The sequence below is a fragment of the Hylaeus volcanicus genome, chromosome 1 (genome assembly GCF_026283585.1).
Source record: "Hylaeus volcanicus isolate JK05 chromosome 1, UHH_iyHylVolc1.0_haploid, whole genome shotgun sequence".
NCBI classification, from domain to species: domain Eukaryota; kingdom Metazoa; phylum Arthropoda; class Insecta; order Hymenoptera; family Colletidae; genus Hylaeus; species Hylaeus volcanicus.
Window position 1 is genome coordinate 26,660,541 of NC_071976.1, and position 23,325 is coordinate 26,683,865.

The 23,325-nt window shown below is 37.6% G+C and overlaps 1 protein-coding gene across 1 annotated transcript in view; it reads left to right on the forward strand.

The window, feature by feature from the left end:
- Positions 1-9,499, forward strand: part of LOC128877806 (protein stum) — a 35,109-nt gene extending 25,610 nt beyond the window's left edge. The window contains exons 5-9 of the mRNA XM_054125353.1: positions 3,970-4,233; positions 5,466-5,682; positions 6,715-6,841; positions 7,123-7,317; positions 7,948-9,499. Coding sequence (XP_053981328.1) covers positions 3,970-4,233; positions 5,466-5,682; positions 6,715-6,841; positions 7,123-7,317; positions 7,948-8,075 — 931 coding nt within the window. The 3' untranslated portion in view covers positions 8,076-9,499. The remainder of the gene's footprint in view (positions 1-3,969; positions 4,234-5,465; positions 5,683-6,714; positions 6,842-7,122; positions 7,318-7,947) is intronic.
- The last annotated feature ends 13,826 nt before the right edge of the window (positions 9,500-23,325 follow it).

The following is a 23,325-nucleotide window of genomic DNA, read 5'->3' on the forward strand; positions in this document are numbered from 1 at the left end:
TATTTATATAGAATACATAAAATTTCATAGATTTTATTTTAAAAATATGGAATATTTTCTTATTTTCTGGTGGCCAGTCGATCATATATAGCTTTGTAATTTAAAATATTTTAAAAGAATATAAAATAGTTGTTTGTTATTTTTTATATTATTTTATATATTATTTTTAATATTCATCAGTTAAATACTAAATTGAATAGTAATTTATTAAATACCCAGAGCATTTTACCACTGATCCACATACTCAAATTTGATGAAAAATAATCATTTTCTATTGTAATTATAAATATAAATTTTGTAGTATGAAATTTCAAATCGTTTTACTGTATATATTGAAATTAAAAAATTCAGAAAGCATCGATGACTCAACACGCGAACAACGGAACCTTTAAAATTCAACGCTTATATCGTCCAAAAACACACGAATTTTCCCGTACCCTTTTTTCTTTGCAAATGGCATAAGATGCCGGAAAAGTATTATTCTCACGATTCTGAACACGCACGCCGAAGGAGAATGTTCGCGGGCTATTCGAGCCGACATTTGCACGCACATTTCGCAAAGGGTAGTTGAAGTGGTTTCGAGCCAAAGTAAACGCAATTAAAACTTTTGTAGCATTGAAATGTTCTCTGCGAATCAGCGCCTTGAGATTCCATATCGAAGTTGCTCACCTTCGTCGCTCAGAAATCGTGGTAACGGGGAGGTTTATTGTTTCGTGAAGTTCGCGAAATGGATCGTTACCTATTATACCCAAACTTGCAAATACACCCAAATTCATAGTGACGTGTATCATGATACAATTTAGGAAATCCATGTTTTCAAGTTAGGGCGAAGAAGAGACTCCACTTCAGAGTATTTTCTTGTTTTTATATATTTTCAAAGTTGTATTGGCTTTGAATTGAATATAGTAATTTTTATATACCGAATAAAGAGTATTATTGTATTTTTGTCAAAACCATGCCTTTACATTAGTGTGAAGAAAGAACTCAATTTTCCTGAATTTTCTTATTTTCATGTTTTCAGTGTCATATTGACTTGGGGATGTATATACTAATTTTGTTGTGAAGTAAAGGGTATCATCAATCAACCCATGTGATTCAATTATTGAAATATAAGTAGAGGATTCAAGAGGGCACCAAAATTTTCACCATACTCTTCCCTGTGTGATATCTCCAAAACTTGAAATTTCAAGATACACAAAAATTGATTTCTTTTATCTTTAAACTATGCAACGTTGAAACTGTCTCCAAACAATGAAATATAAAAGGAATCCACTTGAAAATTCAGAAAATCCACCATTCTAAAAATTCCCCAAGTACCCTTTGCCAACAGATTTTATACCCCGAAACTCCCAGAGATCTCACAAAAACAACCCTCGTCCCTCTTCTCACCGTCCACGGAACGAATCGAAGAGTGCAACTCGAAGGGCGAAAAATCCGATCCAGGACGAGGCAAAGAAATAAAAAATCATGCTCGAGGGGGTCGCGGGATCGGGGTTGGCCGCCTTGAAAGAGCGCCGGTGTTAAGGTAAAGAACTTCACCGTATCGATTTCGCGGTCAACCGAAGGAAGCCGTGGGCTGTGTGTGTTGCTGGCCGCTCGAAGGAGAAAATCTTTGCGTGACCAGCGGCTCAGGCTAAACCACCCACTTCGCTTCGCCGCCCTACGTCCATCGAGGTCCGACCAACCCCCGTGGACTGCGGCACCTGCAATCTTCGTGCGACACGAGCGGAGCCGCGATCCTCGCTGGCCAGGCCTCGAGGCAGTATCGTTTCTACTCCACCGCGGCTACCTCGAATCGATTCCAAGGCGCAGGATCATCCTCGTCCGCTTCCGTTCGCCAAACGTCCTCAGAGGACCAGTCGAGGGACCAACGAGGTAAGGTTTTTCCGAGCAGACGTCCTCGCAGACACTGGGTGAGGGTAGGTTCATCGAAGACACTCGGAGAGGGTAGGTGTGGGTTAGGTCGCGGACAGGTATATACGAGGGATGGTGGGATGAGGGTAGAAACTTAATAATACAACATTCCCGCCTCTTCCTTAGTGGTAACAATGAGTAACAGTGACCTATAAAGGGTTAATTGGAGGTGTATCAAAGGGATGGTGATATTGAATATTTCTGTGTTTCATGTTGTGAGATCTTATCGTGGGATTTAAAAAAAGTGTGTAGGTATATGGTCTTGACATTTTTGCGTTGATAAGAGTTGGGTAGGGTCGTCGGTGGCGGATTCGTCTTCAAGGGGTCCTTGGCTAGGAGGTTGGGCAGTGGTAGGTTTGAAGATTGTATTGTGATTGCCTTTCTAATACATTTTTATCGTTTATATTAGACTTTTGGTTAATTGTCACAAAGACACTAACGACGATGGGGGTGATTTGGAAGACAGTGGTCGGGCAACAGGATCCAAGACACGTGGGAATTTTGTGTGCATGTTGCCCCTCCCCCTGTCGATCAATAGGAATAGTATATAACATATCTGTGTCCTATAAACTGTGAATTCGATATTGGTGTTTAGGTCAATGAAATCACTTCTTGTATTGAATTTTAAGATATACAGTGCAACTATGCATTAATATTAAATGTCAATATTTTTTAAAATTGTATGTATACAACTATGGTTTTAACTCTTTTAAGTTTCTAGAAATTAAAAGGAATTAAACGTACAAAGTGAAAAACAACAAATATTGGTAAAAGTGAGAAAATACGGAATTGTTTGTTCCATTGATATCAATCTGTCCAGGCAAACAAAAATCAGTTTTGATTTGTAATTTTAAAACAAACAGGAATATCTGTCGCACGCGATATTTATGGAGATCCTGGTTGATTAATACGTGCGATTCAATTGGTAAACGATCGACGTCCTAGGGGTGACGATTTGGATAGATAACAGCGGTCGTTTGTTGGGATCGGTGATTAATGGACAGTGGCGTGATCGAGCGTCAACGTTGAAAAGGGAACGGACACGTAATTTCCTAGATTACAGCGCAACGGTGTCATTTAATATCGCAAAGTGCATTGCACAGATCTATTGTCGCCAGCAGTCCTCAAGCTGGGTGTCTACTGGAAATAAAAATAGTACTGCCCGAATCGTGCCCCAATAACCAAATGTACCATGACATAGTGACTTATGGCGTAGATAAATAAATAAAACTTAGTAATATTGCAATTAATTAAAATTAAATTGCAATTGAAATGTGTTTTGTATTTCCATATGTAGAAGGGGTATTGCAACTAAATTATAAGTGCTCTTCAGTATACTTAATAATCTATACAATAGAAAATAATTCACACTCGCTGGTAGAAGATAGAGTAAGTAATTGTTTTTATTTTATTTTAACAGTGTGGTACCATCGTCAGAATGAGTCTTGTGTTTTCGAAAGATTGTAGATTACGATTTAAGTCACAGACTCATTGGGAAGTACATGATGTTATACGAAGAATTTGTTGCTACTTGCATGCGTCATGCTATGAAGCATACTCGTAGTTATAGTATAGACTCCATCGTTAGAACAAAATTTGTACTCCTTTTTATTGCACAATATTTATACCGACTTCGAGCTCACGACTACAAACTGACTTTTAATATGACCTACATAGAGTCTTCAACTTAGGTTAAAACGTCGAGTAAAATAAAACTATGAAAAACCAAAGAAAAGCCCACGTTACTCCCAAATCATTCATTTTAACAATTTCCATTCGCAATTTTCTCATTCGTCAAGTGGTTATATCTACGATCAGAACTTATCTTTCCACAAATATCTAAGCTCATGCGTCCTTGGAACACCCTGTCCCGACGTATTCACTGGCAAATCAACCGACGTTGGCGCGGTTCTTTCGTTCGACGCCTCGGTGTTTCCTTCTTCGGTTTCCGCCGAAAGTTCCTTTATCGTTGGATCGATCGATCAAGGGGGTCGAGCAGGCGTTCCTTAATAATGCTAACAGCATAAACGGGGCGCGGCCGCCCTTCGATTGCAGGGTGCTGGCAGCAGCGAACGGCGTTGGTGAACGGCCACCCGAAAGACTTTTCACGCGTTGGAAGAGGTCCTTGAGTCGTTGTTGCGAGTGTTGCCCCAGCATGAGGTGTCTCGCTTGTCGCACCAACCCCAAAGGACTAGCGTGGCCCGGGAGCAATGCCAGGACCACCACCGTGGCGGACAGGAACGAGCCTGCTCAACAACCAACGGCCGCAAGGGACGACATACCTGCTGGATGCTGGCAGAAATTCAAGAACAGATGCAGGTACTGATAACAAAATTTATTAGCAGGGATGAAGGGACCAATATAACAAGGGAACATATCCAATTGTCACACACCGATTTTCATCAAATTTATGTGGTAGGTAGTTCTCAAAAAAATATTTCACACGTATCTTCTTTATCGGCAATCGTCCATATTGAAGAGGTGAAAATAGCCCATAAAGATGGGGGTGAATACCATGTTTTTTTAAATACCTTGAAAACTAGAGCAGCTAGGACAACAATATTTTTAAAAAAATATGCGTTTTTGAATGGGTAATTTACTCATGTCAAAAGAAATTGTTTATTTATTTATTTAAATAATTTATTTTCGAAAAAATTTCTTTTTCTGTTAATTTGTACTGGGTAATGGGTAATGTAATGAGTAAATTACCCATTCGAAAACGCATATTTTTGAAAAAGAATTTTTGTCCTAGCTCCTCTAGTTTTCAAGATATTTAAAAAAACATGGTATTCACCGCAATCTTTAACTAATTAAAGACGGGGGGAATTAAAAAAGGCAGTAAGGATAACTGTTGGATAGGAAGGTGGAGGTCTCAGAAATTAAGATAAAATTAGTTTTGGGGGTGACTGTTGAAAGAGAAAAGAATTGTTAAGTTCAGACAAAGTTAAAATTGAAAATATATCAGTTAGATGAAGAGAAGAAATAATTTTCTATAAAAAATGTTGCACAAATTTTTTTTTTTAATTGAATGTTAAAATGGCGTTCAAGAAGTGAAATATGAAGTCCAGCTTCGAAGGAATTCCCCCTCAAAAGATTAACTTTCACCTGTGCACGTAAAAGTGGTAATGGGTTTCGTAACGATTGGATGCTTCATCGACTCGTTAATATTCATGGCTATGCTTTCTAGGTTCATTAAATCGAGAAATTGATTTTTCGTCGGATCGTTAGCGTCCAGGAACGAATCACATATAAATGTATTCTAATTTCTGAAAATGAATGGCATATAGGCAGAAATACTTTATCTGTAGAAGTTCTATCAAGGTGCTCTGAAAGCAATGAAAATATTAAAGAACAGAATGGAAAATACGACCTATAGTCTATTAAAGTTTATTCATATTAGAAAATAATTAAGTTTAAATAATTCTGTATAAATTCTTGTTCAGGTTTTTCGAAATTGAAGTTGCTGTATCGCATGGTGGCAGGGATAAGCAAATTGTTTATCTTTGCGGTACCTAGTTTATGTTTTCTTTTTTTTTATTTTGTTGGTTTAGGTGTACCCGATTGAGGGAAATGAAATGTTGCTCAAGAAGATCGAGAATCGCGCCAGCCGAGGCCACCGTTTGTTGTCCTCCAGAGAGAAGATTTGGCGCGATTTGCCGTCGATTGTTCGGCTGCTGCAAATGCAAGCGAAACGCTGAAGCAGAACGCACAAGAAGCATACGTGCCAAGCACAGTCTTACCAGCGTAGCGCCGCCCCCATTATCGGAGGTAATTAAAGCGATCAGCAATTGTAAAGTCCAGATCTAAAATTTCAATTAAATTCTTGTTTATTTTAGAGGATACAAAGAAACGCATAAAGAACCATTTTCATGTAGACTTTAATATCCTTTAAAACATACTTTTCAACCATTTTTCCAAATTTTTCCAAATTTCGGATTTATTGTATAATAGAAAAAAGAGAAAAAATACAAGAGGTAATCATGATTAAAAATCGATCAAGTTTGCTTAAAATTTAATATGAAGTTTAAATACTAAACTAGATACTATACTTGAATATTACCAGTTTTAATACTAAGTTTTAAATACTATTACTTGCAGATTTGTCTAATCAAAGCGATGATTTTCGTGATTGAACAAGAAATTATTTATTTATTGAGAAAGGAAACGTTAGATTTATTTGTAAATGCTTGTAACGTATTACCTTGCTTATTTTTAAACTGATATTATGTTAAGAGTAGAAGGTAAATTAATGAGGTGTAATGTGACGGAAACTACGTTTAGAAACTTGCAATTAGCGAGGTAAAGTCAAGGAATTTAAATGGAGTCTTTCTTCCGGAAGAACGATTTCATTTAAACCCTTTGTTTTCAACTCGCCAATTTCGACTTTCTAAACGTGGTTTCCGTCATATTTTCTTCATTAATTTGCCATTCTTTTGCGTACTTTTATACTGTTTTACATTTACATTCTATTTTTATTTACAATTTCTACTTTATCCTTGCCTATTTGATTATTTATATACAGAAAAAAAACCTAAATCAGAGATTTAAAAGTATGTTACTTTAGATAAAAATGGTTGTACTAACCACTAGCCTTTTTAATTTGGGATTTCCTGTCGCAAGTATCAATTTCAATCTAATTTCACCTAATAATGGAAAAATTCCAATAATTTTCTAATTTTTACACTCGAGACTTTCGATACTTCAGCTGTAGACCTCATGTATGAGAGTTTCCTTCGAGAATTGAAGATTTCTCAAACGATTTAAATTTAAGTAGTGACTTTCTTTCTGTTAAACAAACAGGAACCAAAGGCCAAGATACCGGACGTCCTGGTGGAGCACAATTCCCTAATGCGCGGCGCTATTCCGTGTCTACCAGTGCCTCTCGCTTGGTTCTGTCTAGTGTGGAACGTTTTACTGCCTGGTTCTGGTAAATCGACATTCAACTGCTCGTTCAGTGTCGAATAGAAATCTCAGCTTTCCGTCAGAACATTAAAATCTCATTAATTCCCCCACCCAGCACTTGTAAAACGTGCCAGCGTTCTGATCATTCGACACGTGAACTGTTCTTTCCATCCAATTATAATGTAAATTAAATATGTAACTAATTTTTATACTAATACTGTGCCCTATTGGTTTCCTCGTTTTCTAAAGAATTTTAATTATTTCCTTTTTATTTTCTAAAACTAAAACACGATACTGTTGTTCCAGGCACCGTTTGGAGTGGTCTTTTCAATTTGTGTACTGGCCAGCCGAGATTCTCGGCGGTAGCTGGACTGAAGTCGAGATTAGGCGCTTTTGTGGTAAACCTGGTGGTCGGGGTGGGTCAATTATTCACCGTTTTATTCTGCCTGGTCGGGTGGGGCTGGAGCATTTGGTGGGGCGTCACTTTGGTTCGTTTAGCCAGTAAGTAATATTAATTATCGATCCGAAATCGACGCAAATATTCGCGCAAAAAACGAGGTAATACCCTATTGTCGCACCACTAATCGGATTAATCACGTTACGAAATTTTATATTAAATCTCAGTCATGAGAACCTGCTCGAAGCGTGTACAAATAATTTTGAAAATTTCGTGCAGGGTAATGCAATAATTTAATTCAGTTAGAAGTTAGCCAAGCACGTCATTATTCTTGGTTTTTATTGTAATGTATAAATTCGGAAAATGTTTTTCAAATTATGATCAAGGAAAATTGTCTACAACAACCATAAACAAATAATAGAAATCTAAAGATTCTTTCAAAATAGATTCCACTTCAGATGAATATAAATTAAATATTTAAATCGAATAACAAATATTACAAGTTTTCTACATTAGTTTTCTAAAAATAAAATAAAAATTCAGGTCACCTTATAAAAATTACATTTTAAAATAACTTCTCCGGCAAATAAACTTAAATTAAATACCCCATAAAATGAAATGAACGATAGAATACGTAATAGACGATTCAACCCTTCGATTCAAACATTTCTTTTTTATTAATACTTAAGCGGTATTGATTCTTGCCAAAGAGTGAACATTGCTCATTTTTTCAGGGAAATACAAACGATTCAAGGCCTCCGAGGCGGCCAGCAACGATCCAGAGGCCAGGGGAGGCGATCAAGGGCCTCTGCCTCCTGGGGTGCCCAGTCAAGCGCTCAGAGGGATGGAACGAGCCCGATGATCGTACCGATTTTAATATCCACGTCAGACTCCGCGCTGAAACGTTTTTATATTGCTCGAATACGATTCTTCACTACGTGCCTTCTCGATAATAGCTGCGAATGCAAACCGTACGTTTCGCTTTTCTGGAGAAATTTGCGCTGTACGCTGAAGACATTTCGGAAAGGTGAATGTCACCCCTGTCGGGACACTAGAAATTTGGTCGATTCGCGAAATGCTTTCAAATTGACGACAAATGTCGAGGTCAGACATGGGCAGAATTTAATTCGAATAATATAGGTGGCTAGCAACTGTAGGAATATATCATCTTGTGTTATTTTAGTACTTCGTTTAACTATTTTCTTTATCTTAATTTTATTTCGAGGAAATTCTATAGATACGTTGGATCTTCGTGGCTTTTCGTTTTCTATCCTAGTATATAAATAATAACTCTATTCTTGATTTATGTTGTATACAACCAGACTTTATTTTACGATTTCGCTCATAAACAATATCCATTCAAATTGATTTTTGAAAGGAAATTAATACATTACCAGAGACCATAAAAATGACTGGAAACATAAAATCGAAATAATCCTAATAAATTGTTTGGTATCGAGACTGACTTGTTAGTCTTCATTTATCATTAAAGATATACAGATTATAATTTTTATTCATCAGACAACTAATTATTCTAAATTTCAATCCAGACTATTTTGCCCATTCCTGGCCAAGATATCGATCAATGGATCGTTTGAATTGATATAGCAAAACAAAAAGGAATTCGACGAGAAAGCTCGAGAAATGATTTTTGAAAACTCTGGGGACGATTTTTTGCGAATGATCGCGAGCCAGAGAGCTCGTGTATCGTTCTTTCTTTCTTTCAAGGGAGTAAACGATACTCTCGCTATCGAGGAACGAAACGAAGTTCTTGGAAATTAATCGCTTTCAGTGAAAGCATACCTACTCGTGGCGTTCTTTCAAAATGTACTCGTTGCGTCGATCGAAATTGCCCCCTCGACCTTTTTTAAAACATTCATTTCCTCCTGGACGTTCGAACAAGACACTTTCGAACGTTTTCAGTGGAAATTGAACGTCCATCTTGGTTCCTCTCCCAAACGAAGGTTTTTCTACGTCGATGGAATGAATACGTTTTGAAAAAACGCACTTTATATTTTTACAAGAGCAACACATATATGTATACATACATCTATATATTCAAGTATCCGATTATTAAAACTTATAACTAAAATCCTTGTAAATATGAAAATATATTACTTGCATCGGTTTTTAATCTATATCTCTGCTTCTGGAATTGTTCCCTTTACTTTTCCATCCTGGAATAGCATAGAGTTTCCTTTATGAAAAATTATTGCAGGCTTTCGTACAGCTCTGATCATTGCTTCATCGATATTATTCGGCGTGTGCTAAGTTCTGTAGGAATTTATTTATCGAATATTTACAACTGGTATCCAGAATGAATTTGTTACTCTTAGACATTAATAAGGAGAAATAAATACTTCCCGAGTTTACGACATATTTATTTATTGAAAATTCATGAATTCCATCATAATTTTATGATTCGAAATGTATGTATTACAGATATATTTCGTACTATCTACAGTTTTATGAAGTCATCTTTGGTAAAGTATGCAATGATATTGATCCAAGAGTTCCATTAATTTTTCAAATTCCTGAAAATTCGCTGTTTTGTAAGGGAATATAAATAGTAAAATTGCTGAAGGCAAGTATAATCGTTGAACTTGCAAGGGTAACCTAAAAACTATATTCGACATACACGATAAACTATATTTGTTAAATTATAACGTAAGTCATCTCAATTCGAAAATGTAACATTTACACTTGCCCCCAACAGTTCCGTCAATTGTTTTCGTTATTTTCAAAATTTATTTATAGTTATGTTACATCATGCTCCTCTCGATAAAGCTTCCTGTAAATATATTATACACATAAATTCTTTTTATTTACATTAATTCGATGAAAGCTCCAACATTTACAGATCAACATGTGAAGCACGTCGACTTCTGCGGTAGCACCACAGACTTATAATTAAGTTGTAGCGTATGAAATGTGGACAGGATGATTCCTCATCTAAAAACAAGTCAAAAGTGTAGAATAAAGTTTTCTCGCACGAGTTGTAGTTACTGAGAAAAATGACTTTGAAAATTTGTTGGCGCGCGCGCGCGCAATTGATAAGGGAGTTTTCAACAATTATGACAGTTCTGGAAGGTTCTATTTAAGGAAATCAAGGTCAATTTGTTCTTCTCAGAAAAGATAAATATTTCTTGAGCCCCAAAGAGTATATGTTTGTGCTTGTTTGAATATGTCTGCTTCGTCTGACCACGTTTGCCCTTTCATATCACTTCTTTCATCCATTTCATACATCTTATTCCATTCATTCCTTTTACATAATGAACCTTTTGCTCGGGACACTTTCTTACATACTTGCATCAGTATCTCATTATTGTTTCATTTTCTCATCATTTACACTTTATTTTTCCTTCAATTTCTATTCATATTTTTTTTCATTTTCATTCATTCTTCATTTATTACACATCCACCTATCGCCATTTTTCAAACATCAACTTTGGAGTTGTAACTCCAAAGTATCAAAGTCTGGCAAAGCAAAAAATTGAGGGCAACAAAACTACAAGTTGTGAAATAATCAACAAGCCAACGAAGTCATAAATTCCCAAACACGGTCAGGTAACAAATTGTAAAATATCAAAACTTAACAAAGTTGAAAACGACGATAAATGAACAATGTTGCATGAACGAGATAAATACTGCTTGGGAAAGAGGACGTCAAAAATGGTGGGAGATCATGTTGGGGTGGAAGAAGAAATTAAAGGAATAGAATAAATAAATGAATGAATAAATAAATGATCGAATGGATGAATAAATGAAATGATTATAAGAATGAAATAAATAAAGTGATTGCACGTATGAAACGATTGAATGAATAGAAACGTTAATCGTCCCAAAGGAAGCTTGAAAATATTTATCTTTTCTGAATAAAAGATGAGTTTCTTAAATATAACTTTACAATTTTTTCTCGACATAGAGGACATCAAAACAAATCAAACGATCACAACGGTCACATGTAATGACATTTTTCAACGTCACACGTTAAAGTGTGCGCTAAATGGAAACGTACGAATGATCCTCGTCCTCGCGGAAAAATACCAAGGCGCCATGTTGGAATACACGCGCAGCCACCCAACGCATTAAAAGTCAGTTTTCTCAAAACGGGAGCATCGTATGGAAACCATGCATTGTACGATTTCACCTTATTTTTGGACGACGAATCGATCGAACCATTACGATCTACTACTTTCCTCAAATTCTACACAGTTCTACCCAAAACCAGTAATCAGCATGCGGCAGAAAGCTGAGTCTATACTACATAACAAAACATAGTTACGTAACCAACTGTTTTGTTTTTTTTTATAATCATCTTACAACTGTTCGTATAAATTGTTGCTAGTAACGATCGATGGATAACACGTAAAGTGTTATTTATATTATTTTATATTACTTATATGAATTGCGTTATATAAATAATATAACATATTATACAAAAATATTTATATTCTTTCAATTGTCATAGAGTTATACATATGTCTCTCTCCATTTTTGTTGTAACAAATTTCACAATTTCGTTATTATAACGTGTAGTGTTACATAATATAGACGCAACCTAACACATAACGAAAACATCCGAGAATTGACCATCGACTTCCATGCGCATCGTTATTGGGCAACAACGAGGACAACGAAAATATACAAAAGACAAGATGCTGGTCGTTCAAACGTGCGCATGCTCGCGGCAGGATCTAGCGAAATCTACTAATAAAAGCTTGCACGAATCGATTGCATGCTCAAGCAGCTCTATTTCAGGCAGCCCTTATCAAGATCACGTTATTTTTGTTGTATCGAAGGACTCGGCCAGGCATCTAGCTTTTCGTAGCATTTTATGCTCGACTCGATAATGTATACACGCGTGGAGACTGTCGCTTCTCGTGGATATGTTTAATCATGTTGAAATGTTGAATTGTAGAGTTGCTGTGAGTCCGTGCTTCTTCTTGGGGGGAGGGGAACACAGGTGTGTGTTCGTTTATCTGGTCACAGAATGTATCGATGTTGTTTCATTATTCTGTATTTGATATTTTAGTGGATTGTTTAACCCCTTCAGAGTGTAATCTTGTGAATATTGAGAATTTTTAGTGACCGTAGTCGGAGGTAACTCAATGGGACGATCAAGGCTACTTCCCCCACCATGGGTCGCGTTTCATACTTTACTATTTAATTATTGCAGAGGCAAGCACATGTTTCTGCTTAAAGAAGTATTTTTTAATTATTGGTCAAAAGATCGATATTTTTGTATAGTATTTAAAATATGTGTGTTAAACGTAATAAGAAAATTGTATACTTAAAGAAAGTTGCAGGGTTAACATCTGATTCTTAAAAAAGAAGCACAAGTGTTACTTATTTCTGGCCTAATAGGAAACGACATCTTTCAGGTACGACGGATGCAGTGGAGAGGTCAAACGGTGTGGTGGCAAAGCGTTCAGTGGCCTTCAGCGGCCAATTAATTTTAATGCGACTACGATCTCTATCACTTTTTAAAAAGTATGCATCACCTTGAAGGGGTTAAGTAGTACTGTAAAAAAGAACTTTTTTGACATTCATGTATGTATGTTCTCATAATTTTCTAATCCGAATATCTGTCGTCGAGAACATCGGCTATTGTTTCAAACTTTGTCAAAATACTGAATAGAAAGTGAGTAATATTTTTTAAAGTAGCAAATTTAATATAGTTAACAACAATTTCTCTCGAGTAATTTGAATTATTTTATTGCGAAACAAATTTTGAATGAACTTTTTAATTTTTTAAAAACTATATCGAGGATCGAATATCTCAGAGTTTTTTTCGAGTAATGTCGGTAAAATAACGGTCTTGTTTTTGGCAATCTGGCTCGACCAACCGCGCACGCGACGCTCATGGAAACACGTTGGCGATTTATCGCCGCGTTTTGTGCAATAAACATCGAGATTTGTTATGCACCCGGGAGTGTTGCACGAGACGCGTTTATTTATTAATTTCAGTCCGTGTTATCGCGGAGATTCGTGCAAGGTGCTCGGTGAAAGTTGAAATACAACGTAAGCTGTTCTCCTTTGCGCTCTGCTTGGGAATTGTTAATAAGAGCCGCGAGAGTTATGCAAAGCACGTAGGAAATTCCGTCTCACTGCGAACACAGCAATTTTCCGACACAAATGGCGTAATTTTATACCGTGGTTACGAAAGGAAATTAAACTTCAAAATAGAATTGCTACGAGTTCGTGGTGTTACTAGTTCCACGGACGTTGTTCCATTTGTTTTCGTATTCACTGTTAATAAATATTTGTCGACAATATCTACATATGTTAGAATGGTTCGTGAGTTTCTCAGATTTTTCGTTTTGTTTCGTTTCATGTAGTGAGGTTTTCGAAATTTAATTTGAATTGTTTTAGGTGAAACATCGTGTCAACAAAATTACATAATTAAGGTGAAATTAAAAAAGAATGTAATTAATATCAGTGAAAGGTTCCGTAATAGTTCATTAAAAAAAAAAATAATTATAAAAATCAAGATGCTCTTTGGGAATATTTCTGGTGACTCTTACAAAGGATGTCTTCGAGACGTCCTATTAACCCCTTAATGCCCACCGTATCATTTTCGATACGCACCAGTTTCAGCAAATATTTATTCGTTATACGATATATCGACTGTATCATTTTCTTCAATGAATCATTCTTAAAAATTGGCACACTACTTGCGATCACGTTCATTACGATTTTACCAAACCAATTTGCAGTATATTAAAAAAAAAAGTTTCGTTCATTTTATAACTTCATTATATTTTGAAACGTATTGCATTATTTACATTCTTATCGTATCGTACATTACAAACAAGAAATGAAATTGACTGGGTCTAGGCGTGGGTACGAAGGGGTTAAATTGTCCCCGAAACGTTACCGAATGAAACCGAAAAGTGAGAATAATAATACTGTAGGCTCCCTTTCGTTGTCGTTCCAATTTCCGGGTGGGGAATATATATGTATATATATTCTATCTATATATGTGACATAAATATACACGTATATATATAGATATAATGTATATCTTTGAGTAGGTATATATGCATGGTATATATGGTGTGGGTGTCAATGAATCGAGTCGCTGACGCTGAATATATTGAGTAGTATATGTTTTTAATGATGTGACTCCACAATATGTCAATATGCACAGGTAAATATTTCATGTTATTATAATAGAAGTGTTACAGTGTGTAATGTGATACGATAATAAATTTAATAGTAACCGTTACAATTAAGAACTTAAAATAACTCTAATGGGTAAACTACATCACTATTCGGCTAGCGACTATTTAGCGATAATAATAGCCTACCATGTCTTTTACTAGCGGCGCTCATCAGTGAGTGTGTATTCATTTCATTTTTTTTTGTTTATCCACTTATATTTCCTTTCTCTCGCTACCCATTCTCTCTCTCTCTCACTAGTTTTCACGATTCTCCCTTCCTCACCCTTTCACTCGCCCATTCTCTCTTGTTCTACGTGTAAATTAATTTTAATATTCCTCTGTGCTCTCTCGATGTTCCTTTCGTACCCACTTTTTGTTTATCCCTATTGTTCTCCCGTGACTCATTCACGTTTGTCTTTTGCCTCGGCCATTTTATCGTGTTCCTTGCAACCTGTCGCGTCTACAAACATCAACCGATTCATACTCGAGTTGCTTCGAACGCGTCTCTGTTCACTACTTTTCTTACACCCCGTACAGAGTTCCCACAACAGGGTTTTTCGAATTTTTAGAAATCGCGTTTCCGGGGGGAGAGAAAATTGAAACGACATCACGAAAATATTTTCACGATTTGTAACCCTCTGTTCGTTCATTTTTGGAAAGAAATTATTGGTTATTTATGGTATTCGCGAGTTAACCTTTTCCATTACGAGAATTTTTTGAGTAAATGCCTGTAATGTTTTAAACTTGATTCGTCCATTGCGTTAATTCAACTTGCATTGGTGTGGATCAAAGAACAAAGTTCTGGCACCTATTATGTAGTGTCGTCGCGCGAAAAAAGTGTGATAGGCTCCGCCCCGTGGGAGGGGTTAGTGGTACTTTTCTCGCGCGCGTGCTGTACATAACGCTGTAGCAGCGCCAGTGGAGTACAACGGGTCAATTAATACTCGAACTAAATAGCAAACGACCAGTCTTGCTATCATACATCTTTAAAAGATACATTTTCCACGTTCCACTGCTGTATGAATTTTTGTATCATTTTCCTAAAGGACACAACAGAGGGTTAACGTACAACGTGGTTCGATAAAAAGAATCCGAATCCATACCTGACCGCGACAAGCATTTTCTTTTTCGTGAACACAGAGCTCGAAGCATTTAACGATTATCTTGCATTTAGTTTCTCTTTAGACACACATACAAGCGTCCCACATACGTCTAAGGGCTGATGTGGTTAAATCGAGTGTGGTTTCAATATCGCACAAAAATGAGTGAGTGTGTTCTCTGTCTCGTAATTTATACACATATACATACAATATTCGTATATAAATATGGATGTGCGTGGATCGTGGTGGTGGTGTTGGTGGTGGTTGTGCTGTTGTGTTCAGTGTGTGACGGTCTACGTCTATAATATTAATTATTTACTTCTTGTTTCTTTCATTTTCCCTTTTTTTTTTTCAAAATTTCACTTTAAACAAGTCTAGGTCGAGCAGAAAATACGCACGCGACGCAACGTCGCGTATTACTCGAGAGTTTCAATGTGTTGGTTACTTGTTTACTGTATGTGAGGGGGGAGGGGGATGAGAGACCCACAAGATTCGCGATCGGTCTCGTTCACCCCCGTCGATCGTTCGCGCTACGATACAGTCTCCTCTGGTCCTCACCCCAAAAACGATTAAATCGTTTTCTCGAGGATTTCGTAAATTTATTTCCTTAAGTTTGCTCTACGCTTAAAGGGCATCTTACAAAGTGATTTAACCCCAAGTGGTCAGCACAAAATGGCGAAAGAGCGATTTTCGCGCGGCAAAGGGCACACGAGAAGCGCCACAAGAAACGAGCTGTCATATTTATTATTTTTCCCTCGGGAGTGTTTCCTTTTTGTTTTTGTGTGTGTATGTTTTTTTTTTTAAATCTTATCTTGGTCTCGTGATCTTCACGTTTCTAACTAGAAACAACCGTTCTGGATTCCGAGAGTTCGCAACAGATCTCTCGATGCACGAACGACGCTAACAGCGTTCCATCGTTTCTGAGAACGCTATCAAAGTTCTCTGGGCGTTTACGATTAGGCTGCTGGTAGCTTGGAAAAAAGCGAGTTTATAACAATGTTCTATTTTTTTTTTTTTGCGTATCTTCTTTTTCTTCTTTCTTTCGCTCTCACACTCTCGCGCGGGTGCACACATGATCGGACAACCTGGTTTCGAAAAAGGATTTAACAATTCCAGAACTATGGATTTCAATACTTATATTTCATAATCAGTTTTCCTATATTTATATATATATATATATTTTTTTTTTTTAATATAGAATCTGTAGATATACATTCTTGGCAAATCCGAAAAAACTGATTCCAAAATAGGAACAGATCATTGTGCGAACTATGTATACAGGGTGCAAGTTTTTTGTTTTATTATTCCATCTCTCGTTTGTTTGTTGTTTTTATTTTTGTTTTAATTCTGTTCACTTTTCATTTTGTTGTTTAAGTGATGTTTATTGTTTTGCTGTGGTTGTTTAATCGATTGTTGTTGTTTTTTTTTTTTTTGTTGTCGTCGGTGAGAAACCTCGTGGCCTGTTTGGAACTATGTACACATATATACGTACACATGTAAGATCGTACGTAGCTATATATACATACACATATCGTTTCTCTGGCCGTAATTGCGTGTGAGTGTGAAATACAGATATATATTTTTCGTTCGTTTTGTTGTTTCATTTTTTTGTTACTTGTGTTTACAGTTACAGTTTTAATATGCTTTTTTTGGTTCAATCAGTATCGTTCACCTTTCAATTTTTTTTTCCTATTATTATTTTTTTTAATTTTTCATCTGAACGGTGGTACATTTGATAGGGTGCACAGGGCTGCTAGGCACAGATAATTGACTCGCAAATAACTCTTCAAACAACATTAGAGCGTACGACATACAGTATTAATATACACATTACATCATTAATTATTATTATTATTATTTCCTTTTTTTTCTTTTGTTTTTGTTTTCGTTTTAAAGAGTAATCATAATTGGAGTGTGTGTCTCTTGTTTACGCTTGGCCTCTGTGTGTTTTATTGTTGAGTGAACCTTTCAGTTGTTTTCTTTTTTTCATGTGGACACGGTGTATTTTAGCGCGAGACTCGTCGCTACGTGTCGTAATCTGAAGTATATCGTGGGTGTCGCGAATATAAACGTCCCGCTGCGACATCACAGGCTAATTATGGATGGCTAATGCTCGACCGTGTTTCCAACTTGCGAATGGACTCCGGGGGTGACTGAGAATTTCGAACAGATCTCGTTTACTGGAGCACCGATTCGTGGATCTCGTGGCAATGGCTTTTTCGACGATTTCGGTTCGATACATACGTCGTTCCATTGGCGTAACTAAATTCGTCGAGTAATAAAATTGCGTTTTCGAGGAGGACAGTTTTATTAATTTTCGTGCGCGTGCGAGACACTCGAATGCGAAGATCGATGGCTAATCCAAGACAAATCTTTATCGAATCCAGAATAAAATTTCATTGCTTCAGTCAAGTAATTTTAAATGTTTTTATTTGGTTCAATCACAGTGTTTCGCCACTGTTATCTTTCTTAATTTTTCACCTGAATAAGATCTGAATTTATCTGTCACAGTTCTTGGAATTACGATTACAGTGAGAGTGCCTGATTTAAATAGTAATCCAGTTTCATTCTATCGATCTGATTATAAACAGGTTAGTGAAAACACCATGTCTCCTATTTCTCGCAAAGCGTATATTTTAAATTGATTAACACCAAATAAATAAAAGTAGATGCCCGTACTTAAATTTAAATCCTCAAGATTCATGGTAAAGCTTCAACCTAAAGCAAAAATCCAATCGTCGACATTAAGTATAATTATTAAAAAATAAATTCCGAGATTAATTCAGCTCGTATAATTATTTCCTATCGGTAACAGAGCAATGAAGAAGTTGAACAGTTATAATTTAATTATTGAATAACCCAAAGTCAAGTATATGTTTGCTACAGCCTAAACACACGCACGTGAGCTCGCACGCGCGCTACAACGAACACAGAGACCGTGTGTGTTCCTCTGCGCGTCGAATCGACCGAAACGGTCGGTATCCGTCCGTATCGATCCCGAAATCGCAATAATCTGTGAATTGTTAGCTACGGAAACGGATATACGAGCGAGGGGGTTGCGACGATTAGCATTACCGATCCATCTTGGACTATCCTGACGCAGTGGCCCGTGTGTTGGTCGTGTTTGTTCCTTCGGCGAGTGTCGTGATTATGATCCTCGGGTGTGTAGTGTCGTGTCGGTGTGGGGGGTTGTGATTGTGTGGCGTTGCTGATGCGTGTACAATCAATGTATAATAATGTATACAGTCAACAAATCTTATTACATCTAGTTTGTCTTTTGACGCAGCGATGGGAAGACAGAGCATAGAGACCCTTCTGGCTCAGATGTACAATAACGAGGTGGGAGGTGTAGGAGGGTGTCGTTTAGGATGGGGTTCTGGGAAGGGAACGACGAGAGGGGATTGGTAAGGGTGCGATTGGACGTTGAGTTCTGAGATTTCCTTGGGACGTAGACCGGGAAACGCCGAAAGGGTGGCAAAAGGTCGAGGTAGGGAAGAAACGATCGGTAAAAGGGGGTACATTACAAGGACTAACGCTTAGAAACATTGATATGACGCATGGTGGTGCTTGGGATACGTAAGATCTGATATGTGGGGCAGGTATATGTTACTTGGTAATACTTAGAGGGGAAGGAGTGCTCGCTAAAAAGGTTACTGCGCTTTGGTTTGTTTTGCTTGGCCCAGCGTCGTCTAATTCCTAACGATGAACGTTCGACAAAAGCATCGTCGTACTCGAGAGGGTCTTCCCGTTTGGAAATGGTCTTGCGAAGGGGGAGTCTTTTATTTTCGCTCGGATACGCGTCGATAGGGGGTGTATATCTCAAAACGAACGTGAACATCGGTTGTCTAATTTTTGGAAGCCTGACTTCGAGTACGAATCCGAGATCGTCACCGGTCGATTGCACAAAAATATAATTATTACTTCGTGGGTAGTGTTAGCGTGACCAGAACGACGCCTCATCGAGACTAACTCGAGAAATCGACATTAGCACAGGTACATGTTATTATTATTATTTCGTCTTTTTTTTTTTTCGTTTTCAATGTTTTCTTTTTTTTTCATTTTAAATATTTTCTTTCTTTTCTCTCGTTTTGGCCGCAAAATGCTGTATACGAATCTCAACGAGCCGCGCGGTAAACGAGCCGTCGCGTGCAAAAGAAATCAAAGCGCAACCGGCAGTAACACCTTTTTCGCAACACTATTAATCAATAACAATATTAACGATATGTACCTACTCTCCGAACTACTTAATTACCTAACTACAAACATTAAACCTATTCGCCTTAAACGCAATACCGATATCGATAACATACTTATCCGTTCCGAATTTTTCACCAAATCGGAACCATAAATAATAACCAATAATAATAATCAATAATAATAATAACTAATAATAATAATCACTGTCATCATCATCATCATCGCATTAATACTAATAATCATAATTACACAATCAATCATCAATATATAGTTGAAATTCACATGCGACTGCAAATATATACATATAGATGGGATATGTATTTCGTGGTTTAAGATTTAAACAAACGTTCGCCAACTGTTTCTTTTCACGTTACTTCTTTTTATATATATAATTCTATATATATATATATAATTATCGACTCAGATGGCCGTATGTTTTGTTTTTTTTTTTTTTGTTTTCTTTACAACCTCGAGTTCCGTACGTCTGAGTGGTATTTAATGCTTATTTTTTTTGTCAATCGTGTTTACACAAGTGCTAGACACTAAACTTGGAATACTGTACTTCGTTACAGACTCACCTTCTACATGCTACAAATTACAATTTGATTTTTTTGTACATAGAAGAATCTCTGTTCCTATCGTGGGGGCGGGGGCGGGTGGTGCTGGAGGTGGTGAATTGGAGGGTGGCGGTGGGTGGTTCGGGGGACGAGACGCGCGAACCAATTATGTTTCGTGTTCCGGACGACCGCGTACTTGCTCCGCTGCTCTTTGTTTCTTTGTACATTTCGTTTTCCCTTCGAAAAAGAAGCAGGCGATTTTCTTTCAGTTTTTTTTTTGTATATTACTTGTTATTTTTTTTTGTTCATTCTAGCGAGACAGGTGTTGCGCATCGTTCGGAGAGAGAGAGAATTAAAAAGCGTATGTACAGCGGGACCACATGTGAGAAAGATGCAAGACGGACAAGATCTTGCCGCGTCCCTCTGTCGTCCGGAACACGACTCGCAAAGCGAGCCTCCAGTTACCTGTTTACCCGGTGGCCAGGGTTGGGCAGCGATTACCCGGCAAATTCCATTATTCCAATGACCATACGCGACCGTTGGATTAATTGGTAATCGTGCATTCGTAATCTACAAACGCAGATTGGTAGCTTGTCATGTTTCGGAGTCTACGTCTGATTATTCGTCGACCACGATCACTGATTGCTCAGAAATCGTCGGTGTACCGAGTATCCAGTAATCGTGATCGTGGATTACACGTTGTCCAACACCGCTGGAGACCCGTCCCCCGATGACGCAGCGCTCGGGGGGTGATATCGGTTGGGCTCGTCTTTAAATTTAACCCTTCCGCCGTCGGTCGTTCTAGGCGCTACGTCTCCGAGAGACAGCCAACTATCGCTGGGAAAACCATTGTCTAGTCCTATCTCTGTAGTCGTACTTCTAGCCTTATCTGTAGGTGGAACAAAATCGACTGGGCCGCTCGAGGCCACGCCACCCCCGTTCTGAAACACAAACTCCGACCCCTTTTCTGTGTCAGGTTGCATACGAGGTGGATGGAACGTAGCGACTCCGAGGCGTGGTCATAGTTTTGCGAATAAACGCACGGCCTCTTTGGAGTGCAGGGGCCTTTCATCCCCCTTGCCTTTTATCGTGCCGAGTGGTAAATTTAGTTGCGCTTGAAATCGTTTAATATTTCTGCACCTTCGAGGAGCATGAGTCACGTTTAATTTTTTCGACTTTGCTCTTTACGAGTCTAGAACAATTCGTGGCGAAACCTAGGCATCTGTGATTCTTTTTTAATACTACAAATCAGAGGCTCTCGCTTCTTTAAAGCTAAGAGCATAATTTATAAGATTCCTAATCTTCACGAGGTCGTAACACTGTTCCGAACCGTGAAGCTTCAACTTCTATGTACACAATTTTAAATGTAAAATTTTGTGGAAGAAAAATATATAAATATACACTTGCGCGCAATGTGCAACGCACTTCAACCTTAAAAATATATATTCATGTATCGCTACACGAGCAACATTCGTCATAAACAAAGAAGTTTGCAAATCCTCTGTCAGTATAATAACAATTTTAAAAATTCTACAAAATAAATTTAATTAGATCTGTTGACGACCGTTTGTTAAGAATCTATACATAGAAATATATGTTCATGTATTGCTATATTAGACATCTTAAATTAATTTTTTCCTTATTCAACCTAAAAAATGGGTCGTCAGCAACATTTAATTTACAATTTCGGGTCACAGACCCGGGAGATTGAGAGCCTTTGATTTATAGAGAAAACACTTGACACGGTTCTCAGTCATCGGTAATTGCAATAACAATTTTCACAAACTATAAAAAATAAAACATCCTGAGATCTGTTGTCAAGCTTCCCTTAAGAATCACTACTACGAAGACATGGGTTCATATGCCTCCGAAACATTGCTTCAGAGACCTATTAGGCCGTGAGGAATGTTAACGATAACGCTGATTGAATTTATGAGAAATACAATTCATTTTAGTGACGTCATATTCCATATCTCCCAGGTACAGATTTGATATTTTTGAATAGAATTAATATTTAAAATTGCCTTTCGGATAAGATAAGATTCTATGTCAAATTATGCTTCTATACGTAGTAAATAAAATCTCAAGGCAAGAGTTCAACGCAATCTAAAAAGTGTACATAAATTTCTTTTCACCTTTCCACTACGTTACTTCCACCTGTTATACCTCGGAGAACAATCTATGGCACACGGATCTACGCGAAGAGGTATGAAATGGTGCGGTGGGGGTAGCCAGACAACGTGGTGGGGAGGCGACCTTGGCGGTCTCGAGTCGCCAATTAATTCTGTCTCGACTCGACGCTCCCTAGCGTTCCAAAGAATTCGCGACGTGTTCGCCAACGTGTATAACGCGCTGCATCCACTTCACAAACAAATAGAGGTTCATCATCGTCGTCATCGCGGTGTTCTAGACTCTTAGATCGAATTTAGGATCGTTCGCGTGATCGATCAACGTTACACGACGGTGGGAAGAGCTAAATGTAAAGGTGTCGGCCTGTTTTGTACGCGAGAAACGAAGCGAAGAACGGAAAAAAGGATCTCGTGGGACGTTCTTTGAAACATGTGTTTGCTTTACTATTTTGCGTACATCGCGCTTAGGCGGGTCCAGTGTTTTTTTTTCTTTTCTTTTTTTAAGAAATACAGCCCGGAGAACGTGTTTTCTTGAGGTGTGTGTTCGTTGTAAACGTGTACTACGTGTAACAATTTTTTTTTTCTCTATTCGTTTAAATGTTTACTTCACCACGCTCAAATGGTATAGGTAAAGCGTCAGAAAATAAGCGACAGTCTGGCATGCGTGCTTGACCACTCAAATACATACACGTTGGTGTCTTTTTTTTCAATCTTGCTTTCTTCATTTTTACGTCTATCTTTGTAACACTTTTGTTCTCGTAACGTGTACCTAGCGTACACGACACACGTTGAAGCGGGGATTTTCATCAGGAGGGCATCGTTCAACCGAAGATTCTCTCTCTCTCTCTCTCTCTCTCTCTCTCTCTCTCTCTCTCTCTCTCTCTCTCTCTCACTCACTCACTCACTCACTCACTCTCTCACTCACTCACTCACTCACTCACTCACTCACTCACTCACTCACTC